Genomic DNA, 26,331 nt, shown 5'->3' on the forward strand with positions numbered 1-26,331 from the left:
CCCAGCAATCCCATTACTAGGTGTATACCCAAAGGAGTATAAATTGTTCTATCATAAAGACACATGGATAGGTATGTTCACTGTGGCACTGTTTACAATAGCAAAGACCTGGAACCAACCCAAATGCCCATTGATGATAGACTGGCCAAAAAAAATGTGGCACAAATACACCATGGAATACTATGCAGCCATAAAAAATGATGAGTTCATGTCCTTTGTAGAGACATGGGTGAATCTAGAAATCATCATTCTCAGCAAACTGACACAAGAACAGAAAACCTAACACTTTATGTTTTCACTCATAGGTGGGTGATGAACAATGAGAACACTTGGGCACAGGGAAGGGAACAACACTCACAGGGCTAGATCAGGGGGTGGAATCAGGGGACAGATAGCAAGGGTGTGGGGAGGATGGGGAGGGATAACACCGGGAGAAATGCCTGATGTAGGCAATGGGGTGGGCGGGGGGATGGAGACAGCAAACCACCATGGCATGTATGTACCTATGCAACAATCCTGCAGATGCAGGATGTGCACATGTATCCCAGAGCCCAAATACAATGAAAAAAAAAAAAAAAAAAAAGACAGATGAGCAATGTCTTTAAGCAAGACAAATTCAGAAGCTATAAACAAAAGTTTTGCATTAGTGGAATTGACTGTTATAATATTCCAATCTTCTCATTTTGTGTCAAGATAACCGACACCTAATTTGACTAACAAAACTCAACACTGTGTACTTTTTTATTCTAAAAAAATTTTCTTAGTCTCAATCCCAACTGTTACAAATAAGAAGTTGTGGAAGTGAGGATGATATTAGGAATCCAGGAACTGAGTGTTGGTGTAACACACCCTTTAGCATTTATCTGCACTCAAACTGCTTTGTGTCATGAGATTTCCCAGAGGGAGAACTCTCTCAGATTATTTTTTCAGGATAACATATTTATGAAATTAAAGAGCCATTTTCAAGACAAAAAATAGGGGAAGAGAACATCAATAATTTTTCAAACAAATCTATTTATAAAGTCCTATTATCATGTTTCTTTCATTATTACCATGAAATCTTGCTTCCTTCAATAGAATTGTTTTCTCTATATTTACACTTTCTGCTTAGCTGCCACCGTAAAATGATTGTTTTAGGGTTGGTGGTGTTGCTTTCTCTTTTTTCTCTTACATCCACTATTTTGTTCTCTTCCCTACCTGCTACCTAACCTCCCCTGACATGTCTAAATGGTTCAGATGGTCATGAGATGTTTTGATAACCCTCCTTAAGAAAGTACTATGCTCATGCCTAGTACATAGTAGATGCTCAGTAAATTTATGCTGCATAAATTAATGAATTTGCTTAAGAGTCAGTTCACTGCTGTTGAGCAGTGGTTCTCAAACTTTATTGTGCATTACAATGACCTGGAGCACATGGTAAAACACAAAATCCTGTGACTTACCCCTAAACTTTCTGATTCAGCAGCTGTAGAGTGAAACCTAAAAATTTGCATTTCTGGCCAGGCGAGGTTGCTCACCCCTATAATCCCAGTGCTTTGGCAGGCTGAGGGGGAAGGATTGCTTGAGGCCAGGAGTTAGACACCAGCCTGGGCAACATAGCAGGACTCTATCTCTACAAAAAAAAGTTTTTAATTAGCCAGGTTTGGTGGTATGTGCCTGCAGTCCCATCACATGGGAGGCTGTGAGCTAATCGATCTTACCACTGCACTCCAGCCTGGGCAACAGAGTACAATCCTGTCTCAAGGAAAAAAAAAAAAAAAAAAATCTGCATTTCTAGCAAGTTCCCAGTGATGCTGATGTGGCTGGTCTCAGGACCCAGCTTTGAGAACCACTGCCTAAAAGTCAAGGGCCAAATAAAAATAATCAGGTTTGTTTTAAAAGTCTATGCTCTTGCTTTGGATTCAGTGGGTAAGCCATCTGCCTGAAGAATCCTCCCTCTAGGGTTTTTTGATCCTGACTTTTTGATGGTAACAGCACATGGATGAGGAATTGAAATATATGTGCGCATTTCAAAATGTATAAGGAGAAAGAATTCTACTCTGTTGACCCCACGGGTGATTGGAATGACTTAGAATGCCACCATCTCGACTACCAGCAAGATCTTTTCAACTACCTTTTAGCCTCTGAATTCTAGGAGAAACTCTGTAATAAACATGCTCACTGCAGATATATGGTTAGAAGCCAGATATACCCAGGTTCTTCCTGTTGACAGATGCGCCTGACTTTCCATTGGACTTGTTCAGCAAGCTTCAGGCCAGGTCTAACCAAAGGCAAACATACACTTGGTCACGTAACAAAACCTATCTGTCCACTGTCTTGCCTTATTCCCCCTAGTGTCTCCCAGCATCCTCCCTCTCCCCTCACATACACAACGTACCACCCCTCAGACTGCACCCCAACTCTAATAGACTTCAGAAGGTGATCTGCTCAGCCTGCCTGTCTTTTCTTTAAACCCTTAGTTCTATACAGGAAAGCAAGTATTATGCCTCTGAAGGGTAAATAGCATACATAGATCCATGCTTATTTTGAACACTGGGAAGCATCCATGTGTTGCCGTTGGAGTGACAGTATTAAAGGGTTTGCAAATTGCTATTTTCCTTGGGAGGATTACTCAAAATTAAAAAGCAGCAAAGCTGAGTTTGGAAGATTGCCCTTTCTTGATTCCATTCCGGCTTTGCTATGTTTTTCTAGCACGCTGTCAACACTAACTTGACTGTCCTTGCTCACTGGAATTGTTGAACAGTCCCTATAAAAATATCAGACCACCAGCGAGAAGGGTAGGGAGTGAGGAAGGCAGGCTGCTATCTCGCCTGGGGAGATAGCCTTCTGCCTGGACCTTCATCATGGATCCTCTTATGTGAAAACAGATAAATTAGCTTGTGAAATTATGTTACAAAGAGGACCACTGCATTTAAAAAGGATCGTAGAAGCTCTTTAAATAGCGTTTATTTCTCAGTAATAAAATATTTATGGGAGGCAGGGCATGGTGGCTCACGCCTGTAAACCCAACACTTTGGGAGGCGGAGGTGGGAGGATTGCTTGAGTCCAGTAGTTCAAGACCAGCCTGGGGCCACATGGCAAAACCCTACCTCTACCAAAAATATAAAAATTAGCTGGGCATGGTGGCATGCCCCTGTAGTCCCAGCTACTTGGGTGGCTGAGGCAGGAGAATGGCTTGAACATGGGAGGCAGAGGTTGCAGTGAGCCGAGATCGCACCACTGCACTTCAGCCTGAGCGACAGAGCAAGACTCTGTCTCAAAAACAAACGAACAAAATATACGGGAGGCGTATAAAAGTTGAGGTGTAATAAGAATTCATCAAGAATAGAAAAAAAAATTGATATCTGCTAACAGAGAAATCACATCAGTATGGAATATCAAAAACAGCTAATAATATACAAAAAGCATAAATGCCATAAAAACTTTTGTTTCATTATTCTATATGGTTACATTTGTTTTCTGGGCATACTTAGTGGAGGTGAATGGTAGGATTCGTTTGTATCACCTGGACACAGCTCAGCTGTGTGGAGTGGTAAGTGTCCTGTTATTTCTGTAACAGCAACAACAAGCAGAGCCGACACTGATGTTTTTTTTCTTTCAGTGTATTGGGGAATCCTCATTCTCATTAAAACTGAGAGTTAACTGTGTTCATGGGTGAATAAAATTAGGCTGCTTGAGAGGGGTTTTCCTGTGTGTGTAAAGTATTTCATTATTTGGGGTACCAATACAATTTTGTAATATGTCCCCTGAATAAGACAAATTGAAAAGGCAGGAAAAAATGAGGAGAGAGGAGGGGTTTGGAGTTTTTAATCTTTGCTTTGTGTTTTTATATGGTGGGCAATCTGTCTATTTCAAAACTGATGGTAAGGGTTACAGCTATCATCTGTTCAGGTATGGGTTGGTGCAGTATTAGCAATGGGACCACATTAAACAGTTTCAAATGCCCCAAATCTGTTGTGCTTTCACAGTGGTGACAGTGGGGAAATGCTGACTGCTTTCTGCTTTTTCTTTGCTCTCAGAACTAGCTGCCTTTACAATGATCCAGAAATGTCTTCTATGGAGAAGGAGTAAGAATTCACCATCAGCAATAGCTATGTGGTTACTTATAGTGTTGTATGGCTGGGCTCCGAAAGACTGAGGACTGGGTAAACCCTGTGTAGATGTTCAGCTTTCCTATGCTCCATTCCTGAAATTACAAACTTGAAGCTAAATTTGCCAGGTTCACACCATTTCACTCACGATCACCCCTTACATTTCTTTTTTTTTTTTTTTTTTGAGACGGAGTTTCACTCTTGTTACCCAGGCTGGAGTGCAATGGCGCGATCTCGGCTCACCGCAACCTCCGCCTCCTGGGTTCAGGCAATTCTCCTGCCTCAGCCTCCTGAGTAGCTGGGATTACAGGCACGCGCCACCATGCCCAGCTAATTTTTTTTTGATTTTTAGTAGAGACGGGGTTTCACCATGTTGACCAGGTTGGTCTCGATCTCTCGACCTTGTGATCCACCCGCCTCGGCCTCCCAAAGTGCTGGGATTACAGGCTTGAGCCACCGCGCCCGGCTCACCCCTTACATTTCTTAAGGACAACCTATTGACATGGCATTCTATTTTTCTAATCCAAAAATGAGAAGAAAATGAGTATTAGGGCCAGATGTAAGAACATTTGGGCAAGAGGAATGCAATTCTGTTTTCTGAATGACATCATCTCTATTTTAATTAGTAGAAGTTGGAACTTCCATTTAATCCTTTGGTGGAATGGAGAGAAAATGTGCTTGTTTTGCAACGTCCAAGAGGAATTCGAGCCTGGATGAGACTGTAGGAATAATCTATTTGGATGATTACCATCCTGTGAGAAGCAGAAATCGGACACGTAGCGAATTCTTACCAGATTGTAAAAATTCCAGATTGTAAAAAGCCTCACACGCAGTGTCTGATTTTAATCCTCAGAATAAGTTTATGGTACATTTCACAGACGGGGGGAGAGAGGCATAGAGAGACGATCTGATCAGTCAACTGTTTTATAGCTATAAAAAAGGCTCAGAACTGGAATTTGGAGCTTGGCAGTATAGTTCCAGGGCCAGTGGTTTTTAAATTGGAAAGAGGTGGTCTTAATGCTACATGGGTGTACCACTTCCAATTTAATGAAGGACAGAACTACTCACCTAAGAGAACAGAGTGAATTCGTGGCCAAGTCAGTTTCAGGGAATAAACTATGGTCACCAGCAAGCTTTCAGAGAGAACTTGGTCATCCAACAAGAAGCTTCTAATTTGGTTTGAGCTGTGGAGAATCTAGTATTGTCCTTGTTTCTAGGAATCAGGAAGCAGAGGGAAAGGCCAATTTTAAAGTGTCTCTATTGTCACCTTTTGCTGTCTTTGGACCTCTTTTCCACTGAGGTCTAAAAGGAAGTTGGAAAATTATAGTGAAATATCTCTGCATTTGCCATGTTGACCTTGCAGCTTAAAGGCAGTTTAGGCACAAAAACTCCAGAGACAGTCCCAACTGAAAAAGTGCATGAAGAACAAAGAATGGGCCAGTTCTGGGTGCAGGCCTGTGAGTTAGCCCTGCTCTGCAAGGAATTTTTTCTTTTTTTAAAGAAAATTTTAAAAAAAGAACAAAGACTATAAAGAGACTTTTGAAATCACACATCTATTTTTCCAAAGGTCACTCTTATCCCACCTCTTTTAGATGAAGACAATTGCTTCAAGCAAATTGGCACATGAAATTCTGCAAAGCAGTAATATACCTCGATGCCCCGGTCCATGATAATTCTTTTTGCGACGATTTCGTCCCACAGCCAAGTAGCACCTTTAGCAGTTAACAGAGCCCACAGTTAACAAACGGCATGGAGGGCCCTTCTGGAAGCCCAGCCAATGGCCGGCCCGTCGCTGCTACATCCTGGGGCTTACCCACTTCTTTGCCTGCCTTGTCTGTCTTGCTCCTTATTCCTATGTAGGGCTGTTTTGGTTGGGAAGGGGAAAAGCACTGCTTCTTGTTTGGGTTCATTCCAGGGGTGGGCATGGAGGAGGGAGGGATACTACATATTGTTATTGTTACTTCCCACTTTTTAGAAGAACACATTCTTCTCAAGGCTTCCCTTTCTTCAGCCTTCTCTTTCCTGTGCCTTTAAGAGGCACATGATCACAGTGTGGATGATGAGACTGGGATCAGGGGCACGAGTAGCCAAGATTTTTTCTTTTTCTGACTTCAGCCCTGGATTTCTGGCTTTCTTTAGTATTAGAATGAGGGCTTCATTTATCTTCTTCTGGCTCCTTTACACTGCAGGCCATCAGGGACAGAGGAGCATTCTGTGTGGAAGCATTTTACACCTTCTAGAGCTGGTACTGAATGGGCAAAATGGGCAAGGGTTCTTCCAATGGGCTCAATCAAGCCAAGAATAAGATGGAGTGTGTGCTGATACCATAGTGGCCTCTTATTTTCCTCAGAGAGAGAGGGGAAGGTTATGCCCATTTTCTTCTTTTACATAAAATGCAGATGTTTTTATTGATCATTAAATGATGTTGTCAGACAGTTTGTAAGGACCTCATTCCATACATGTTAGACACAAAAATAGCCTGTTGTAAAATTATCAGAAGGTTGCTCTGTCTCAGGAAAAAGTTACTTATAGAAAATTAAGCCCATTTGCCCAAAGATTAAGACTATTGAATTCTGATTAAAAGTAGTTTTTTTTTTCCAAAAAGGATACTGCTAAAAAAAAAAATAAATAAATAGCCCCGGGTGCTTGTCTTTTTCCCTTTTAGGTTTGGATTTTATGGATTCCTTCATGCTCTGCAACTTGCAACCTGCCTCCTTATATTTTTACATACTTGTTGAAATTTCAATGATCAAAGGTGGCTCTATCTGAGGAAGCTTAAATTAGCAGCATTGTTAATAGCTTCATTAACTCCACAACATTGCTATTCTCTCAAATATTCACCTTCCAAGTGGTTTCCTGTATTTACTTACACGAAAACTGTTCACTTTTGACTATCTCATTTATTTCATAAACTGGGTAAACAGGCTCATCTTTTAGCTTTTGGGTTAGCAAAAGCTGAAGGGACGAATCAAAGCCTAGAAGATTTACAAGAAAGCCAGTATGGGAAATAATTGAGGCTGGGCGTGGTAGCTCACGCCTGTAATCCCAGCACTTTGGAAGGCCGAGGTGGATCACCTGAGGTTGGGAGTTCAAGACCAGCCTGACCAACATGGAGAAACACCATCTCTACTAAAAATACAAAATTAGCTGGGCAGGGTAGCACATGCCTGTAATCTCAGCTACTTGGGAGGCTGAGGCAGGAGAATCGCTTGAACCCAGGAGGCGGAGGTTGCAGTGTGCCAAGACTGCACCATTGCACTCCAGGTTGGGCAACAAGAGCGAAACTCTGTCTCAAAAAAAAAAAGAAAGAAAGAAAGAAATGAGATGGGCATTCTGGTATAAGTATTGGCTCAGGGTCCAGGATGGTGAAATAAGGTAACCATGTTCTTTAAGCTTCACAAGACTATTTCAGATATTCGGACCCACTCACAATTTTTAGACAATGTGCCTCAAATTTTGGTTTAGTAAATATTTTCGATGTGGGAGAAAGTCAACCGACACTGTGAGAGAAAGAATCAAATTCCAATCACCAAATCAAACTTACTACAGATTTCTGGGAACAACTGCAGCCAGGAAGGACATTTTCAAAGCAGAAACAAGATTTAAAAAAAAAATGACCTGGTTTATAAAAGTATGTAAGAAAAAAATCTCAGGGTCACAGTGGATAGAAAGAGGATACCTCTAAATCAAACTCTGCAAGTAAGAAAACAAGTCAGAACTAGAAATAGTCATGATGACTTGGCTTCCCAAAGGAGACAAGACTGGTGCAAGCAGGGTAATAAAGCAAAGAGCTATTTTCTCATTTCAAAAAAAAAAAAAAAACAACACTGAGGTCCTATTGCTGCTAATAACAGACATTACGATGTATGTTCACTATATATAATTGTAAATGCATTAGCAAGTTGTGAGAGAGTTCTGATCGTTCCATTTTACAGATACAAAAATGGAAACTTAGATAAGGTAGGTGACCTAGCCAAGTCCCCACTGCTAATAAGTGATGGAATTGCTGACCATATTTCAAATGAAAGATACTTCACTACCATAAACTGGATGGGCAGACAGCGCGAGTTACCAGTGGCTTTATCTGCAAAGCTTCTAGAATGAACGTGCTCAGCTGCTACAAATTCCACAAGTAAAGCACAGTGACCTTTTCCACATGCAAGCTTATGGCTCAGGGGCAGAGAGAAGCAAAATCCACAGATATGTCCCAAATCACCCTTTGCAAACTAATAGTTTCTCTTTCATCACAACTGAAATTCCTCCTCTATTTACTGGCTTTTGGTTTTCTTCCTCTTGGGTGGATGCGGTAGGAATCCACCCAAGAGGATTTGAGCAAGTTTTAGGCTTACTCCTCAGATATCTGGGAACCCATTTGACCTTCTGAAAAACAAGCTTTTCTTTAGTTATAAACATCCATCTCGGTAAGGGAGGCTCACCCCTTTTCAGTCAAATCCTTTGGTTCCTAGAAAATGTTTGGTGGTGGTTTATTGCTTACTGTTTCTTACTGTTCAGCACGTGTCAGACATTACTTCAGGCAGAACGTGTGTTTGTTTGACAAGGAAAGGTCATTTATTAAAAATAAGTAAAATGGCATGATTTCCAGAATGCACTCATGCTCCTTTATCTTAATTGACTTTGGGAATGAGCCTTCCCATGAGTTTTTTACTTCCCTGGATCATTTTGAAAAGGTATAAAATGCTTCCAGAAACGATTTTGTAAAAATAAACAGATTTCATATTTTGGAGAAAAGCCTGATGAGAAGAAGACTGTGTTTTACCAGATTTTTCTATTTTAAGAAACTTGCATGATTTAAATATTTTCAGTATGTCCTTTGAGGAAAAAAGCAAACACAGTGCCACCCACATCATTACTAAATGCTTCTCATTTGGTTTCTCACTCTTTTTCTTTTCTTCACAGTATTGACTTGAAGCTGAAAGAAAAGCCCTAGCTGGCCACGCTGGAATAAGAGGATGCTTTTTCTGGTTCATGGTTCTGCTGAAACATATCTACCTGGAGGAGACAGGGCTGATGTTACCTTTTTCCACTTTGCACTACCTGGTGCCATTCTAAATTTCTAAGGGGAGTGATAGGAAGGGAGTTTGTTTACTCTTAACATGCTTTATGAAATTGTGTGTACTGTCCTGTTTTGCCAGTTATGTGCCTCAGAGATTTTAGTTGAGCCTTAGCAAGACAGTAGGACCTTCCATTTCAATACTTCGTTAACACGGTGCAGTGATATTTTGTCCCTTAGACTGGTGTAAGGGACAGTAAGATACCTTTAATCCACTGTTAACTGTGAGTGGATTTGTTTCCATAGATTAGCTGGATTTCCCTTTGGTGATTGCATTAGGTTTAAAGTACACAGGGCTCAACTCTCCCCAGGAAAATTACCCCTGTATAACTCCACCTTTAAAATCCTAAGCCTGATGAGGGCAACCGTGAACCACACAAGGTGTAAAACCATCATCAGCCAAGTGCCCACTTTGTTCTTGTTTGCCAGAATCTGCTTTAACTTCTCAAAGGGAAGCCAGGCTTTCTAGTCCACGTCAGCTTCATTTTAGTTGTCAAATTGGGCATCATATTTTATGTAAATTGGTCTAATTTAAGAATCAGTGTTACATGTTTGGTAGCTCTCTGAGCTTCAGGCCAGAAACTCAGTTCAAGTTGTTAACCTTTTAAGTGCCAAGAACTCAAGTGTACCCATAAAGAAAGCATTACTGAAACACAGCCACACCAACTTGTTTTTGTACCGTCTGCAGCTACTTTCACACTACAACCGCAGAGCTGAGCAGCTGCGACAGCCCATATGTCCCCAAATGCCTGAAACACTGACCGTGTTTAGAGAAAAACTTGGCTGACCCCTGCTCCAGCAACTGCATCCTTTCCTATTCCACCCCAAACTGTATGTAGATAGTTTCTCTAACAGAACAGACACATGGGGCTACAAACTAATTTGTTTTTGTCAAAAATCAATGTTTTGACATCCAGACAGTAAGATACAAGAAACGGCCTGCTGTGAAAGATGAGGAGCCCTACCCACAGGATAACAGCCTAGGTTGCAGTTGCCAAAAGGAAGTCTTCTTAGAAGCACCCTTTTTAGCAGGCGTTGCTGAGGTCTGTGCCTCCCTCTGGGAACCATTCTTAGTCCCCGGTGTCACCTATTCCAAAGAAGCTGGCAGAAATAAAAATGAAGGAGAAAGAAGGGTTTCACCATAGACTGATGGTAGAAGATTCGCTGGGGAGAGCTGTCCAGAACACTTGGTGCCCTGGGTATAAGGGGCCTGGAACTGCTTTGAAGTAGATAGGTGATTGATTTTCTCTGACCTCATTTCTTCACGTCTGCCTCCTCCTGTCCTTCCACACATACAGTTCATCCCTCTTTCCTCCATAAGCCTCTACAGTTTTCTGTTTTCTCCTCTTGATCCTTTCAACCTCGTGTCTTATTGAATTGTATGTTCTATTGGATCTCCTTCCTCCTAACATCTGGCTTGTTGGACAGAAAAAGCCCTACAGCCCACCCCTCCCACAAGCCACCTCCACTTTGAAAGCCCAAATTATGCCTCTCCCAGAACGTCGTGTTGACGTAAATACGGTTACCCAATATTCCTGTTTGTTCACCTATTTGCCACTTTCACTCGGTAGCGTTCCATTCTGTAAAATGAATTCCATGGTCACCCAGTCACAGGAAGTAATAAAGAATCCAGTGTTCAGTGTAGTGGTGCCAACCTGAGGGTGTAGAGCTGTTCATAGAGGGCTCCTATTAGAGCCAAACAGACATAACAACAATCTCACCATTTATTTATATGTGTTTTTAACTTGTCCAGCTCATCTATGGAAAACTACTCAGGTGGTATGCCATTGGGAGCCTCATCTTCCTACATGAAAATTGTAGGCATTTGTCCCAATCAATGATTTTGTTTCAGCTGTTCTGTGGGCTGCATATCCACTCTAATATTTAAGTATCTGCTATTTTATTATCTTAAAAAGACACATTAATTTAATTGCATGTGCTAGAGAAAAGCTACCATGTAATTTCACCCCAAGTAAATAGAATCCTAGATGAATCCTAGAAAAATAATCCCTAAGCAGATAGGTAGACAGAGGTCAACATTCGCCTGATTTAGCTCTCTAGCTCTTGCATTCTGAGCATTCTTGCTTTGGTTCTGACTTCCGGGAACTGCTTTGCACGTCTCCTGTAGATCTGTAGTTAAGGGAACCAAGGGGTCATTGGGGCAAAAGCATTGTTTCTCCAAGCTCCTTGGTTAAGAGAAAGAACTGAAATCTGCACAGAAGATACTGTCAAGGAGTGGGAAAGTTTGCTTGAGGGCAGTGGCTCAGTGTGGAAGAAAATTCAGAAGTTTCTGTTGAAGCCATATAATGTTTTGCGGGGTTATCCTCGAAGACATTCTCTGAGGTGAGGAAATCGCTACTTCTAGCCTTCATCAAGATGTCATTTTAAATATTCAGTTATGGTACTATGTCTGCAACTCTTGTCTTATTACCATGCCTCGGTAGTTTGTTCCCTTAGAAACATTTAGATGTGCACAAATTAATTTTTTATATGTCTAAAGGTTTTTCTATCATATATGGGATTGCTCAGAATAAAGTATCTATTAGACTTCGTTTTGGTAAATAAATTCTCCCTAATGTAAACGACTAATATAAAAATCTGCAATGATACAATATATCTATATAGCCTCGCGGTATAATTCAGAAATAAAAATTGATTCTGCGTGTTACGGTTTTCTTTCTTTGAGTCAGCGAGAATCTTTGGCTTCAGTTTGCAGCAGTTTTATCGGGCCGTCAGTCTAGCTGGGCACTTGGTACTGGCGGACTGTATACATTTTGGCTTTTCTGGTCACTCAGACTTGATTCTCTCTTCATTTTTGCCTTTCATATCTCAGAGTTCAACACACCAAGCTTTTCAACTGTGTTATTTACTCTTTGGATAAGCGATTCTCACTTTGGATACATCTCCGTGTTTCATGGTTACTTGATTTTTGTCTTCTCCTTTCTCTGCCCTCTGCCTTTTTAATGGCATATATTTATTTTTAAATTAAAATGTGTTCAATATCATTTTATTTTTAGTTGGGGTTCCCCCCCCAACACTTGCACAACCTTTAGGCAAAACCAGAGTTGAGAGTCACCACTGTGCTATTTTTTAACTTAATAAACACATGTGAACCTCTGAGAAAGTTGTTGGACCACTCAAATGAGAAATTGCTCTACAAAAAGTGAGACATTGCGTGTTCTCGTGATCTAAAAATCAGTTCTGGTAGATACTGTCCTATACGCAAGAAAGGGAAGAAGCAGAAGAAAAGGCTGACAAGTAATTGCAGGCAAAGGAAAGGCATTCAGCTACAAGATGTGCTACTGCATTCATTCTGCTGCCGGACCTAACTATGGTGGTGGAAACTGGACGCAGGCGAGGTGTCCAGCGCGGGGGAGAGGGCTGGGGAAAGCATGGTGAATACACCCTATGGTATACCACAGCTGTGAGAAACAACAAACCGTATCATAAAGCGACACTTAAATCATACGGTAGAGTGGGAAAAGAACAAACTTGATGTTTAGAGCACAGTGCCACTTAACGTAACTCGTAAACACACACACAAAACTACCTATTATCCAAAATCCACATGTATTTAAGGACTTAACCCACGTACTTGAGTGAGGGTAGGGCGTGGAGATCAGGGATAAAGTTGGGAGCCTGATTAAAAATCAAAATCATAAGGGGCCTTTTATAAGCTGAAGTTAAAAATCAATGAGGACAACTGAAACTTTCAGTTGTCGAAGCCAAGACTTTCAGTCATAGATTACAGAAAAGCTGAGTTGGGGCACTGCGGGTCCCCAAGGAGCTATTTCCTTCTACAGCTTCTCTCGTGTGCCATGTCCCTGGCTGGCTGTGTCTGCGTACGGCTGCGTGCCAGAAGCCCGCCCCAGGTTGCATCATCCTATGCAGTCATGGAGCTTTTAATTCAGCTGGTGCCTTTTGACACATCAATCTTCACACAGCTGTGGGCTTCATGGAGCAAGGAGACTTCTTTACCAGGCTGATTTTCCTAGATAGTTTCATTCACTTTCATTCAAAATAACCCTCTTTAACCAGGCAAAATTATTTCTTCTCAATATATAAGCATTCTAATGATACTCAGACGTTAGACACTGATAAAGCTGCTACCCATGATCTCTCTAGCCTTACTTCTAGTGAGGGACCTATCACCCTTGACACTGGATTATGCTTTCCTTGTGAAACTTCTGCCTTAGAGCAGTGAGCTGAATTACCCTGCTTTCCCACTGTATTCATTGCCTAGTGCTGTATTAACAAATTACAGTTGATTCTCATTTTCCACAGTAGTTACATCCTATAACATCACCAAGAACACTGAGTTAGTGAATACTGATCCCTTACTCCTGGGGCAGCTGGTCAACATAAGCCTGTTTTATGTGTGCTTCGGTTTAAGGATTTCTTATTTAATGTATATTGTTCCCTTGATAATGCTGAATTCACAGCCAATAGCCTGAATATAACTCACAGTTGAATGAAGCTTCCGCAACACGTATTTTCTCCTAAGACATCACAGCCTTCTTACATTTAGGAATCCCAAACAGTACCTCATCACTAGCTTAGGGGCCATTCTAAACAGTGAAATCAACGAAAAGCACAACCATGCAAAAAAAGCAAAGCAAAAATACATGAAACTACAAAGACTGTGAAAAGGATACTTGTTGCTGAGAGCTGAAACAAGAGGACAGAGTCTCACCTTGTGCGACCTCAGCAGGGAGTGTGTATCTCGGGCAATTCAAATTTTACTGCTCTGCACATATCTGTAAATGACTGTGAAAGTGCTATGAATATTGATTTTAGGGATACAAATTTTAGCGAGTCGGCAAATTTGCAAGTGCAAAACCCGTGACTAATGAAGATCAACTGTATTCCAAAATTTAGTGGCTTAAAACAACACACATTTATCATCTCAGTTTCTGTGGGTCAGGAATCCAGACACACCTTATCTGGGTCCTCCACTTCAAGGTCTCTCACAGGTACAATAAAGGAGTTAGTCCAGGGTCTCTAACAAGAAACAGTCAAAGTTCAGCTGGGACGGAATCTGCTTCCAAGCTCACCCTCATGATCATCAGCAGGGTTCAGTTTCTCTATGGTTGCTGGACTGAGCACCTTATCTCTTTTTTTTTTTTTTTTTTGAGACGAAGTTTCACTCTTGTTACCCAGGCTGGAGTGCAATGGCGCGATCTCAGCTCACCGCAACCTCCGCCTCCTGGGTTCAAGCAATTCTCCTGCCTCAGCCTCCTGAGTAGCTGGGATTACAGGCACCTGCCACCATGCCCAGCTAATTTTTTGTATTTTTAGTAGAGACGGGGTTTCACCATGTTGACCAGGATGGTCTCTATCTCTTGACCTCGTGATCCACCCGCCTCGGCCTCCCAAAGTGCTGGGATTACAGGCTTGAGCCACCGCGCCCGGCTGCACCTTATCTCTTGCTGGCTGTTAGCTAACATCTGCTCTCAGTTCTCTGCCTCATGGGTCCCTCCAGCACAGCGGCTCATTTTGTTGAAACCAATGAGAAAGATTGCTAGGAACTTACAATTTTTTGCAACCTGTCACAGAATTGACTGTTTCACTGTTGTTCTGTTCTGTTGGTTAGAAGTAAGTCACGGGCACAGTGACACAGTGACTTACTGGCTGCCCCAGGAGCAATGGATCCATATTCACTAACTCAGGGTTCTTGGTGACGTTATGGGATTATGCTTGTAATCTCAGCACTTTGGGAGGCTGAGGTAGGCAGATAGCTTGAGCCCAGGAGTTTGAAACCAGCCTGAGTAACATGGCAAGACCCCATCTCCAGAAAAAAATACAAAAATTAGCCAGGCGAGACGGCACTTGCCTGAGGTCCCAGCTACTTGGGAGGCTGATGTGGGAGGATCTCCTGAGCGTGGGAGGTTAAAGCTGCAGTGAGCCATGATTGCCCCTCTGCACTCCAGCCTGGGTGACAGAGCAAGATTCTATCTCCAAAAAAGAAAGAATTTAAAAAATTTCTTTAAAGAAGTCAGTCACTAGATCTAGCCATACTCAAAAGGAGAGGAGGACACAGGATGTAACTATCCAAAGGGAGGGATGCTTGGAGGCTGCCTGGAAACTCCACCTACCATACCCCCAATGCCTTCTGAACGTTCCTCTTTGAGCTCCTCTATTTTCTCTTACCCATTAGTGAAGGTGTTTCTCAATGTTCAGAAGGAGGCTTTTCTGCTGTTTCTCCATGACTTCAACCAGCACAACTCTTCAGATTATTCAAATTCTGGTTTCAACCTCAGACTACAAACTCCCACCATCATTTCTCTGTGCTCCCTCCAATCTCTGAGAAGGCGGGGTAGTATAGTCTTACTTCCCTGAGCTGGTGAGACCATTTCTGTACTACCTTGTTGTCTTTGAAATTACACATACTGGGATTCAACCGATTTGAAAGGATCACCTTCCTCCCATTAATCCCAGCAGAAGACCCGAGGCTGCATTTCATTGGACTGGCTTAGTTGCCTGACTATCTATGAGCCAACCACTGTAACTGGAGGGGTGGATCATGCAGGCTTAGTTGGGCCTGGGTCATTTACCCTTGGAGAGAGAGAAGGGAATCAGCCCCACTCAAGCCATAGTGACCGAAGCAAGGGAGTGGTGACTGAAGCAAAGCAAAATTGGTTTTCAGAAGAAGTGAAATTAAATACTAAGCAAGATTAACAGATTTCCAGTTAGGACATCTGAGCTGGCCTTTAAGACTAAGCAGGCTATCAGCGGGGCACACAGGTGAGGTGTAGAGGACACGGTAGGCCCCAAGAAAGACCAGCTCCAGAGCCAGCCGTCACTACACATAGTGGAGCTAGCAGGATGGACCATTCTGGCTGCTGCATGCTGAGTTTACCTTTCAAGTTTACTTCAAATTATGTCACTGGCCAGATAGAAAGGATTGCAGAGGGAACTCTAGTCTCTGCCATACGCACTGGATAATACTAACAAAAGCCACTGAGCCTCATAAAAAGCTCTCCTGCTTGTAGAAGTCAATGGAGAGGGCTGGGTGAGGTGGCTCAAGCCTGTAATCCCAGCACTTTGGGAGGCCGAGGTGGGTGGTTCACCTGAGGTCAGGAGTTCAAGACGAGCCTGACCAACATGAAGAAACCCTGTCTCTACTAAAAATACAAAAATAGCCAGGCATGGTGGTGCATGCCTGTAATCCCAGCTACTCAGGACGCTGACGCAGGAGAATCGCTTGAATCTGGGAGGCAGAGGTTGTGGTGAGATGAGATGGCACCATTGCATTCCAGCCTGGGCAACAAGAGCAAAACTTGTCTCAAAAACAAACAAACAAAAAAAAAAAACCTCAATGGAGAAGGGATTTCCAGTGATTTCAAATATAAAAATATTTGCATATTTTATGTTTAAAATTATTTTCTCACCAGAAAAACAATTTCCAAAAGTCCATACTGGTTGGATAACCGGTATGAATAAAAAAACTTTGCATGGTATTTTTTGTCGATGTTGTTGTTGTTGTTGTTGTCGTCATTAGAAGTAGTTCACGGCCAGCCACAGTGCCTCACTCCTGTAATCCCAGTATTTTGAAAAGCTGAGGCAGGCAAATAGATTGAGCCCAGGAGTTCAAGACCAGCCTGGGCAGCATGGCAAAACCCCATCTCACACCTGTATAATACAAAAATTAACTGGGCACGGTGGCAGGCACCTGCAGAGCCAACTACCAAGGAGACTGAGATGGGAGGATCACCTGAGCCCGGGAGGTCAAAGCTGCAGTGAGCTGTGATCCTGCCAGTGCACTCCAGCCTGAGTGACAGAGCAAGACTCCGTCTCAAACTTTTTAAAAAAAGGAAGTGGTTCATGATTATTTTAAAAAATACGTAAGTAGAGAGAAGAGGAAAAGAAAACAGTCTACCCTGGCATCACCACCTAAGCATAAGCACAGAAACATTTGCTGGGACGTAACATTTATGTGACACACACAGGATCACACGGCTGGAGAATGAGAGAACTGAGGTCAACACAGCACCAGTGGTTCTTCCCTGCTCACTGGAATCTTTCTCATGGTGGTTACTGATATCTCGTGTCATTAATTTTCTCAGTATAAAAAATAGTTTCACATCAAGATGGCCGAGAGAAGACACCACCAGAATGTAACTCCCAGCAAAGGAGACGCAGAGGGCTAGAGGAGCTCACGATTCCAAACGAGGTGCTGGGTTTATTTCAGTGGGACTCATAGGGCACTGAAAATAGGCCCAGGGAAGGAGTCACAGGGTGAGAGCCGCCCAGGGGGGCAAATCAAGAAGGGGCAGGGTGGGGCGGGATGCATCCTCACCTGAAATGTGCTGCTGGCTTGGAGGGTCGGGGGGGACTTCACTCCCTCAGTGCTCCGATTCGGATCCTGTGCTTACCTCATCCCTCCTGCAACCTACCATCCACAAGAGCCCTGCCAGACGGTGGGGTGCCATGCGTGGTAGATGCAAACCTGCCCGGAGGCTTCCAGCAGGTGCGGCAAGTTGTCGCAGGGACCTGGGCGGGAGTTTGGACTAACACCAGCGGGATGGACTGACCCACAGAGGGAGGCAGAGTTGAAAGCTGGGAAACAGACCCTAAGGCCTGGGAGGCCACAACTACACAGAACTCAAACTGAAGCCCTCGCTAGAGAGCTTGGCAGCAAATACACCAGCTTGACCCCAACCAGGAAGATCCAGCTAGGGAAGGAGAGATGCCATTGGGAAGGCGGGGCCAATCTCAACAGCAAACAAATTCCAGGGCAGGACCACCCACCAACAACCTGACCGAACCCGAGAGAGCCCAGCAGCGCCCTCTACCAGCCAAAAAAGATATAGCCCCAACCTCAACAGAAAAAAGTCCACTCAGAGACTCCTCCTGAAATCACCAACTTCAAAGATCAAAGAGATAAATCCGTGAAGATGGGGAAAAAAACAGTGCAAAAAGGATGAAACCATCAAAGAACAGAAAACCTCTTCTGCTCCCAGAGATCACAACTCCTCACCATCAAGGGAACAAAACAAGACAGAAAATGAGTTTGACAAATTAACAGAAGTAGGCTTCAGAAGGTGGACAATAAACTTCTCTGAGTTAAAAGACCATGTTCTAACCAAAGAAAATAAAGTAAGAACCTTGAAAAAAGGTTAGACGAATTGCTAACTAGAATAACCAGCTTAGAGAAGCGCATAAACGACTTGATGGAGCTGAAAAACACAGCACAAGAACTTTGTGAGGCATACACAAGTTTCAACAGCCAAATCGATCAAGCAGAAGAAAGGATATCAGAGATAGAAGATCAAATCAATGAAATGAAACAAGAAGGCAAGATTAGAGAAAAAAGAGTGAAAAAAAAAAAAACTGAACAAAGCTTCCAAGAACTATGGGATTATGTGAAAAGACCTAATCTACACTTGATTGGCATACCTGAATGTGACGGGAAGAATGATTCCAAGCTGGAAAACTCTTCAAGATATTATCCAAGAGAACTTTCCCAACCTAACAAGGCAGGCCAATATTCAAATTCAGGAAATACAGAGAATACCACAAAGATATTCCTCAAGAAGAGCAACCCCAAGGCACATAATTGTCAGATTCACCAGGGTTGAAATGAGGAAAAAATCCTAAGGGAAGCCAGAGAGAAAGGCCAAGTCACCCACAAAGGAGAGACCATCAGACTCATAGCAGATCTCTCGGCAGAAACTTTGCAAGCTAGAAGGGAATGGGGCCAATATTCAACATCCTTAAAGAAAAGAACTTTCAACCCAGGATTTCATATCCGGCCAAACTAAGCTTCATAAGTGAAGAAGAAATAAAATCCTTTAGGGACAAGCAATTGCTGAGAGATTTTGTTGCTACAAGACCTGCCTTCCAAGAGCTACTGAAGGAAGTACTAAAGAGGGAGAGGAACAACCAGTACCAGCCATGGCAAAAACGTACCAAATGGTAAAGAATAATGACTCAATGAAGAAACCATGTCAACTAACAAGAAAAACAACCAGCCAGTAACAAAATGGCAGGATCGAATTCAAACATAACAATGTTAACATTGAATGTAAATGACCTAAATGCCCCAATCAAAAGACACAGACTGGCAAACTGGATAAAAAGTCAAGAGCCATTGGTGTGCTGTACTCAGGAGACCCATCTCACATGCAAAGACTCACACAGACTAAAAATAAAGGGATGGAAGAAGATCTACCAAGCAAATGGAGAGCAAAAAAAAAAAAAAAAAAAAAAAAAAAAAAAAAAAAAAAAAAAAAAAAGGCAGGGGTAGCAATCTTAGTCTCTGATAAAACAGACTTTAAACCAACAAAGATCAAAAGAGACAAAGAAGGGCATTACATAATGGTAAAAGGGTCAATGCAACAAGAAGAGCTAATGATCCTAAATATATATGCACCAAATGCAGGAGCACCCAGATACATAAGGCAAGTTCTTAATGACTTACAAAGAGACTTAGACTCCTACACAATAATAGTGGGAGACTTTAACACTCCACTGATAATATTGGACAGATCAACAAGACCGAAAGTCAACAAGGATATCCAGGACTTGAACAGAGATCTGAACCAAGCAGACCTAATAGACATTAACAGGACAATCCACAGAATACACATTCCTCTCAGCACCTCATTGCACTTACTCCAAAATTGACCACATAATTGGAAGTAAATCACTCCTTAGCAAATGCAAAAGAATGGAAACCATAACAGTCTTTCAGACCACAGCGCAATCAAATAAGAACTCGGGATTAAGAAAAGCACTCAAAACCACACAATCACATGGAAACTGAACAACTTGCTCCTGAATGACAAATAGATAAACAATGAAATTAGGGCAGAAATAAAAATGTTCTTTGAGACCAACAAGAATGAAGACACAATGCACCAGATCCTATGGGACAAATTTAAGGCAGTGTCTAGAGGGAAATTTATAGTAATAAATGCCGACATGAGAAACAAGGAAAGATCTAAAATTGACACCCTATCATCAAAATTGAAAGAGCTTGAGGAGCAAGATTAAAAACGTCTCAAAAACAAGCAGAAGATAAGAAATAACTAAGATCAGAGCAGAACTGAAGGAGACAGAGACACAGAAAAAATGCTTCAAAAAAAAAAAAAAAAAAAATCAATGAATCCAGGAGCCAGTTTTTTGAAAACATCAACAAAATAGACAGACCATTAGCTAGACTAATAGAAAAGAGAGAAGAATTGAATACATGCAATAACAGGGAATAAAGGGGAGATCACCACTGATTCCTCGGAAATACAAAATACCATCAGAGATTACTACAAACAACTCTACGGACATAAATCAGTAAATCTGGAAGAAATGGATAAACTCCTCGACACTTGCACACTCCCAAGACTAAGCCAAGAAGAAGTTGAAACCCTGAATAGACCAATAACAAGGTCTGAAGTTGAGGCAGCAATTAAAAGCCTACCAACCAAAAAAAGCCCAAGTCCAGATGGCTTCACAGCCAAATTCTACCAGACATACAAAGAAGAGCTGGTACCATTCCTGTTGAAACTATTCCAAACAATACAAAAAGAGGGAATCCTCCCTAACTCTTTCTATGAGACCAACATCATCCTGATACCAAAATCTGGCAGAGACACAACTAAAAAAGACAACTACAGGCCAATATTCATGATGAACATTGATGCAAAAATCTTCAATAAAATACTGGCAAACCGAATCTAACAGCACATCAAAAAGCTTATCCACCACGATCAAGCAGGCTTCATCCCAGGGATGCAAGGCTGGTTCAATATATGCAAGTCTATAAATGTAATTCACCACATAAACAGAACCAAAGACAAAAACCACAAAATTATCTCAATAGATGCAGAGAAGGCCTTCAACAAAATTCAACAGCACTTTATCCTAAGAACTCTCAATAAACTAGGTATCAGTGGAACGTATCTCAAAATGATAAAAGCTATTTATGACAAACCCACAGCCAATATCATATGGAATGGGCAAAAACTAGAAGTGTTCCCTTTAAAACTGGCACTAGACAAGGATGCCCTCTCTCACCACTCCTATTCAATATAGTATTGCAAGTTCTAGCCAGAGCAATTAGGCAAGAAAAAGAAATAAAGGGCATTCAATTAGGAAAAGAAGTAGTCAAATTGTCCCTATTTGCAGAAAACATGATCATATATTTAGAAGACTCGATTGTCTCAGCCCAAAACCTCCTCAAGCTGATAAGCAACTTTGGCAAAGTCTCAGGATACAAAATCAGTGTGCAGAAATCACAAGCATTTCTATACACCAACAACAGACAAACAGAGAGCCAAATCATGAGCAAACTCCCATTCATAATTGCTACAAAGAGAATAAAATGCTCAGGAATATGACTTACACGGGATGTGAAGGACCTCTTCAAGGAGAACTACAAACCACTGATCAAGGAAATAAGAGAGGACACAAATAGATGGAAAAGCATTCTATGCTCATGGTTAGGAAGAATCAATATTGTGAAAATGGCCATACTGCCCAAAGTAATTTATAGATTCAATGCTATCCCCATCAAGCTACCATTGACCTTCTTCACAGAACTGGAAAAAACCACTTTAAACTTTATATGGAACCAAAAGAGAGCCCACATAGGCAAGACAACCCTAAGCAAAAAGAACAAAACTGGAGGCATCACACTACCTGACTTCAAAGTATACTACAAGGCCACAGTAATCAGAACAGCATGGTGCTGGTACCAAAACAGAGATATAAACCAATGGAACAGAACAGAGGCCTCACAAGCAATGCCACGCATCTACAACCATCTGATCTTTGAAAAACCAGACAAAAACAAGCAATGGGGAAAGGATTCCCTATTTAATAAATGGTGTTGGGAAAACTGTCTAGCCACATGCAGGAAGCTGAAATTGGACCCCTTCCTTATACCTTATACAAAAATTCACTCCAGATGGATTAAAGATTTAAACATAAGAACCAAGACCACAAAAACCCTAGAAGAAAACCTAGGCAACACCATTCAGGACACAGGCACAGACAAAAACTTCATGACTAAAACACCAAAAGCAATGGCAACAAAAGCCAAAATAGACAAATGGAACCCTAATTAAACTTAAGAGTTTCTGCACAGCAAAAGAAACAATCATTAGAGTAAACCAGCAACCAACAGAATGGGAAGAATTTTTGCAATCTACCCATGAGATAAAGGGCTGATATCTAGAATCTGCAAAGAAGTAAAGCAGATTGACAAGGAAAAACCAAACAAACCCATTCAAAAGTGGGCAAAGGATATGAACAGACACTTTTCAAGAGATGACAAATATGCGTCCAACAAACATATGAAAAAATGCTCATCATCATTTGTCATTAGAGAAATGCAATTCAAAACCACATTGAGATACCATCTCATGCCAGTTAGAATGGCAATTATTAAAAAATCTGGAGACTGATGCTGGAGAGGATGTGGAGAAAAAGGAACACTTTTACACTGTTGGTGGGAGTGTAAATTAGTTCAACCCTTATGGAAGACAGTGTGGCAATTCCTCAAGGATCTAGAAATAGAAATTCCATTTGACCCAGCAATCCCATTACTAGGTGTATACCCAAAGGAGTATAAATCGTTCTATCATAAAGACACATGCACATGTATGTTCACTGCAGCACTGTTTACAATAGCAAAGATCCGGAACCAACACAAATGCCCATTGATGATGGACTGGACAAAAAAATGTGGCACAGCTACACCATGGAATACTACGCAGCCATAAAAAAGATGAGTTCACGTCCTTCGTAGAACATGGATGAACCTAGAAACCATCATTCTCAGCAAACTGACACAAGAACAGAAAATCAAAATCTGCAGTTTTTACTCATAGGCAGTTGATGAATAATGAGCACACCTGGGCACGGGGAAGGGCAGGACACTCACAGGACTAAGTCGAGGGGTGGAGGGACGGCGAGGCGGGGCTGTGGGGAGGATAGGGAGGGATAATACCGGGAAAAACGCCTGATGTAGGCGACGGCAGGGGAGGGGGGAATGGAGACAGCAAACCACCATGGCATGTATGTACCTATGCAACAATCTTGCAGGAAGCAGGACGTGCACATGTACCCCAGAGCCCAAATACAATTAAAAAAAAAATAGTTTCATACTCTTTTCTGAGTACTACCTCCCTGGCTACATGCTTATTAGAAAAAAATGTGGAAAAGAAGGTAACAATCACCCAGGATCACCAAATCATATTATAAATATTAAGGGAAAATCTTTTCAGGTGCAGTTCTATGAATTATATATACATATATAAATTCATTATATATTTTTCTGTATTATTGCATAATTACTTATTGTATATTTTATATTATGTATATAATATATAGTTCTATATAATAATGTATTATAGTAATATTATATAATCATTTCTTCAGCAAATACTGCTATCACAGTTGCTCTTGACTTTTTAGATCTTTTTTACTGTTCTAAAATTATATATAGTTCCGAAATACATCATGTATCTATTTACACATAGAAAGAGAGAGATAAATGAATGTTTGCATACTTAGTGTTATAGACATCTTTCCATGTCCAAAAATCTGTTAGTTTCAGAAGCGGAGAAAAACAATTTTGAGCTACAAGGGATACACATACATCTTAAAGGGACAGAGGGAGGATTCACAATTGTAAGCCCTTTTTAGTAAATGCTCTAAGAAAGTGTGGTCGGGGCTTATCACAGATGGCAGTTTGAAGAAACACTGAATTATTTTGGCAGTCTGGAGCTTTCTCAGGCAGGTCTTTTAAAGGAGGCTGGGTCTCCTGGCCTAGGTCATCTTAGGCAGGTGGTCTTGAGCTAACTTAGCTAAACTAGCTAGAGCTAACCTATTCACGGTCTTGATTTTTTTCCACACCTCTCCCTACATTAAAAGACTTAAACAGACACTAACTTGGCGTCTAGGTTTTTGCAAAGCAATCTGTAGCTGTAACAAGTCAAGGCTGAGGCCTAGCCAAGAAGAAGGCTCAGAGGGGCCTGGCTGGAGTTTGAACCAGGAGAGAATCTTTGCCAGTGCACACTGGCAGCTTTTTAATCCTGACCATGTGGATAACAAGAAAAAAAACACCATTGATTTTATTTGCAGTTCTTCAAAACTAGTAAAAGCAAACACCTTTTATATACTTCTTGTCATCTGTATTTCTTATTTTGTGAGTTGACTATGACTTTTACCCATATATTACAAATACTAATATATTTGTATATTAACATATATTAATATTTGTAATATATGGGTGTATATATTAGAAAGCATATATTAAAAATAGCTATTTGTTAGTTGCAAATAGCTATTATTTACTGATTTGTAAGAGTTAATTTTTTAGTTTAAAAATGATTTGAAAACTTTTCTTCATAGATTCGGCATTAAATTACCTACCTTGGGCCACATTTCCCTAAAGACTCTCAAACACTATTCCTGTGCCTCTAAGTGTCAACTCAAGAAAAGTTTTCAGCAGCAAATTCAGTCAGTCCAACTACTCTCTACCCCAACTCTGTTCCTGAGGCTCTGGGAGACCTTGTGGGGTCTCCGTGGCCACTGTGGGACTCTGGCTCCCAAATGTATGTACACAACTCTGGACAGCGGAACAGACACAAAAGCTGAACCAGCTGGGCTTTATTGAGATCTGGCCAAGCCTCTTCCTCTCCCTGTCTCACTCCCTCCCTGAAGGCGGGAGAGAGCAAGGAGCAATTGGTGATACTGTGATAGAATGCAAGTCCATCTCAAAGAGCTATCTACCCACATATCTCTTCTAGTTGACACTTTCACGGATAGAAAGAGTCTGGTTTACAGATAGGTTAGTTTAATGGATTCACAGGCTTGTAGAAAAACAAAGAGGATATAGTTGGAGAACTCCTTTGGTCCACCTCTGTCTCCTATCATAGAGGTTAGAGGGACCTTTGAGCTCCTTAGGGGAGGTAGGAGACACCAAGGGCCAGCCCTGTAAAAGCGCAGCTTTCTTGAAGGTCACAAGGAATGTTGGTCTTCTGAAGTCACTCTTTTTTTTTCAAATATATATATAAATTTTATTGTGTTTTAGGTTTTGGGATACATGTGAAGAACATGCAAGACTGTTGCATAGGTACATACATCCTTTGTAGGGACATGGATAAACCTGGAAACCATCATTCTCAGCAGACTGGCACAAGAACAGAAAATCAAACACCTCATGTTCTCACTCATAGGCAGGTGTTGAACAATGAGAACACATGCACACAGAGAGGGGAGCATCACACACTGAAGTCATTCTTGAGGAACAATGGAATGGCCAATGAGTTCTGAAGCAAAAATAGCCTCACCCCAACCCCCCACCTTCAATAAATGGGAATCTCTCATAAATGAAAAATATAACACAGGAAAACACTTTCTCCAAATTGAGAACAGGGAAAGGGTCGATCCATTCACCTGAAGCTTGGAGAACATGATACCAGGAAAGGATCATTGACCCAGCAGGAAAGAAAATGACCGATAAATTCAGCACTCGATAATACTGACTATTCTTATAGTACAGGCACAGCTTTCATCTGTTCTGTTCTCACCAGTGAAAAATGATCTAAGAAGTCAAGAGTAACTGTCACAGCAGTATTTGCTGAAGAAATATCTTTTGACAACTAGAATTACTTTGAAATTGAATATCACTTAGGACATAAGTAAAGGAAGTGCATATAGAAACTCTTGCTATGTTTCTAATTTTAATTTTTCCTCAAAATATTGAAAAATTGTAGGCCAGGCACGGTGGTACACACCTGTAACTCCAACATTTTGGGTGGCTGATTCAGAAGATCATTTGACCTCAGGAGAGTTCAAGACCAGCCTGGGCAAGATGGTGAGACTTAGTCTCTACAAAAAAAAAAAAGAAAAAAAAAAAAAAACTAAAAACTTAGCTAGGCATGGTGGCAGACACCTGTAGTCCCAGCTACTTGAGAGGCTGAGGCAGGAGGATGGCCTGAGCTCAGGAGGTCGGGGTTGCAGTGAGCCATGATTGAACCACTGCACTCCAGCCTAGGCAACAATAGAGCAAAGACTCTGTCCCAGAAAAAATAAGAACAAAATTTTAAATGCAACAGGGGTTTGTTACAAACATTTCAGACAAAGATGTATGTAAAGGAAACTCTCCTTGTATCACTCATTTATTGTTGTGTTACAAATAACCCCAAAACTGAGTAGCTT

At 41.5% G+C, this 26,331-nt stretch overlaps 2 protein-coding genes across 14 annotated transcripts in view; one reads left to right on the top strand and one right to left on the bottom strand.

Annotated features, from left to right (window-relative positions):
* Window positions 1–11,827, top strand: part of PRUNE2 (prune homolog 2 with BCH domain) — a 537,643-nt gene extending 525,816 nt beyond the window's left edge. For 9 of the 13 annotated variants that reach the window (XM_074394630.1, XM_074394629.1, XM_074394635.1 and 6 more), the window contains 2 exons: window positions 4,020–4,067; window positions 9,009–11,827. In XM_074394630.1, the coding sequence (XP_074250731.1) occupies window positions 4,020–4,067; window positions 9,009–9,039 (79 nt within the window). In that variant the 3' untranslated portion in view covers window positions 9,040–11,827. The remainder of the gene's footprint in view (window positions 1–4,019; window positions 4,068–9,008) is intronic. The other 4 variants (XM_074394637.1, XM_074394641.1, XM_074394640.1 and 1 more) reach the window with 1 other exon arrangement.
* Window positions 501–26,331, bottom strand: part of GCNT1 (glucosaminyl (N-acetyl) transferase 1) — a 174,435-nt gene continuing 148,604 nt past the window's right edge. Inside the window, exon 10 of the transcript XR_012516518.1 lies at window positions 501–26,001. The gene's annotated coding sequence lies outside the window, so the exon portion shown is untranslated. The remainder of the gene's footprint in view (window positions 26,002–26,331) is intronic.

The sequence above is a fragment of the Saimiri boliviensis genome, chromosome 2 (genome assembly GCF_048565385.1).
Source record: "Saimiri boliviensis isolate mSaiBol1 chromosome 2, mSaiBol1.pri, whole genome shotgun sequence".
In the NCBI taxonomy this organism is placed as follows: Eukaryota; Metazoa; Chordata; class Mammalia; order Primates; family Cebidae; genus Saimiri; species Saimiri boliviensis.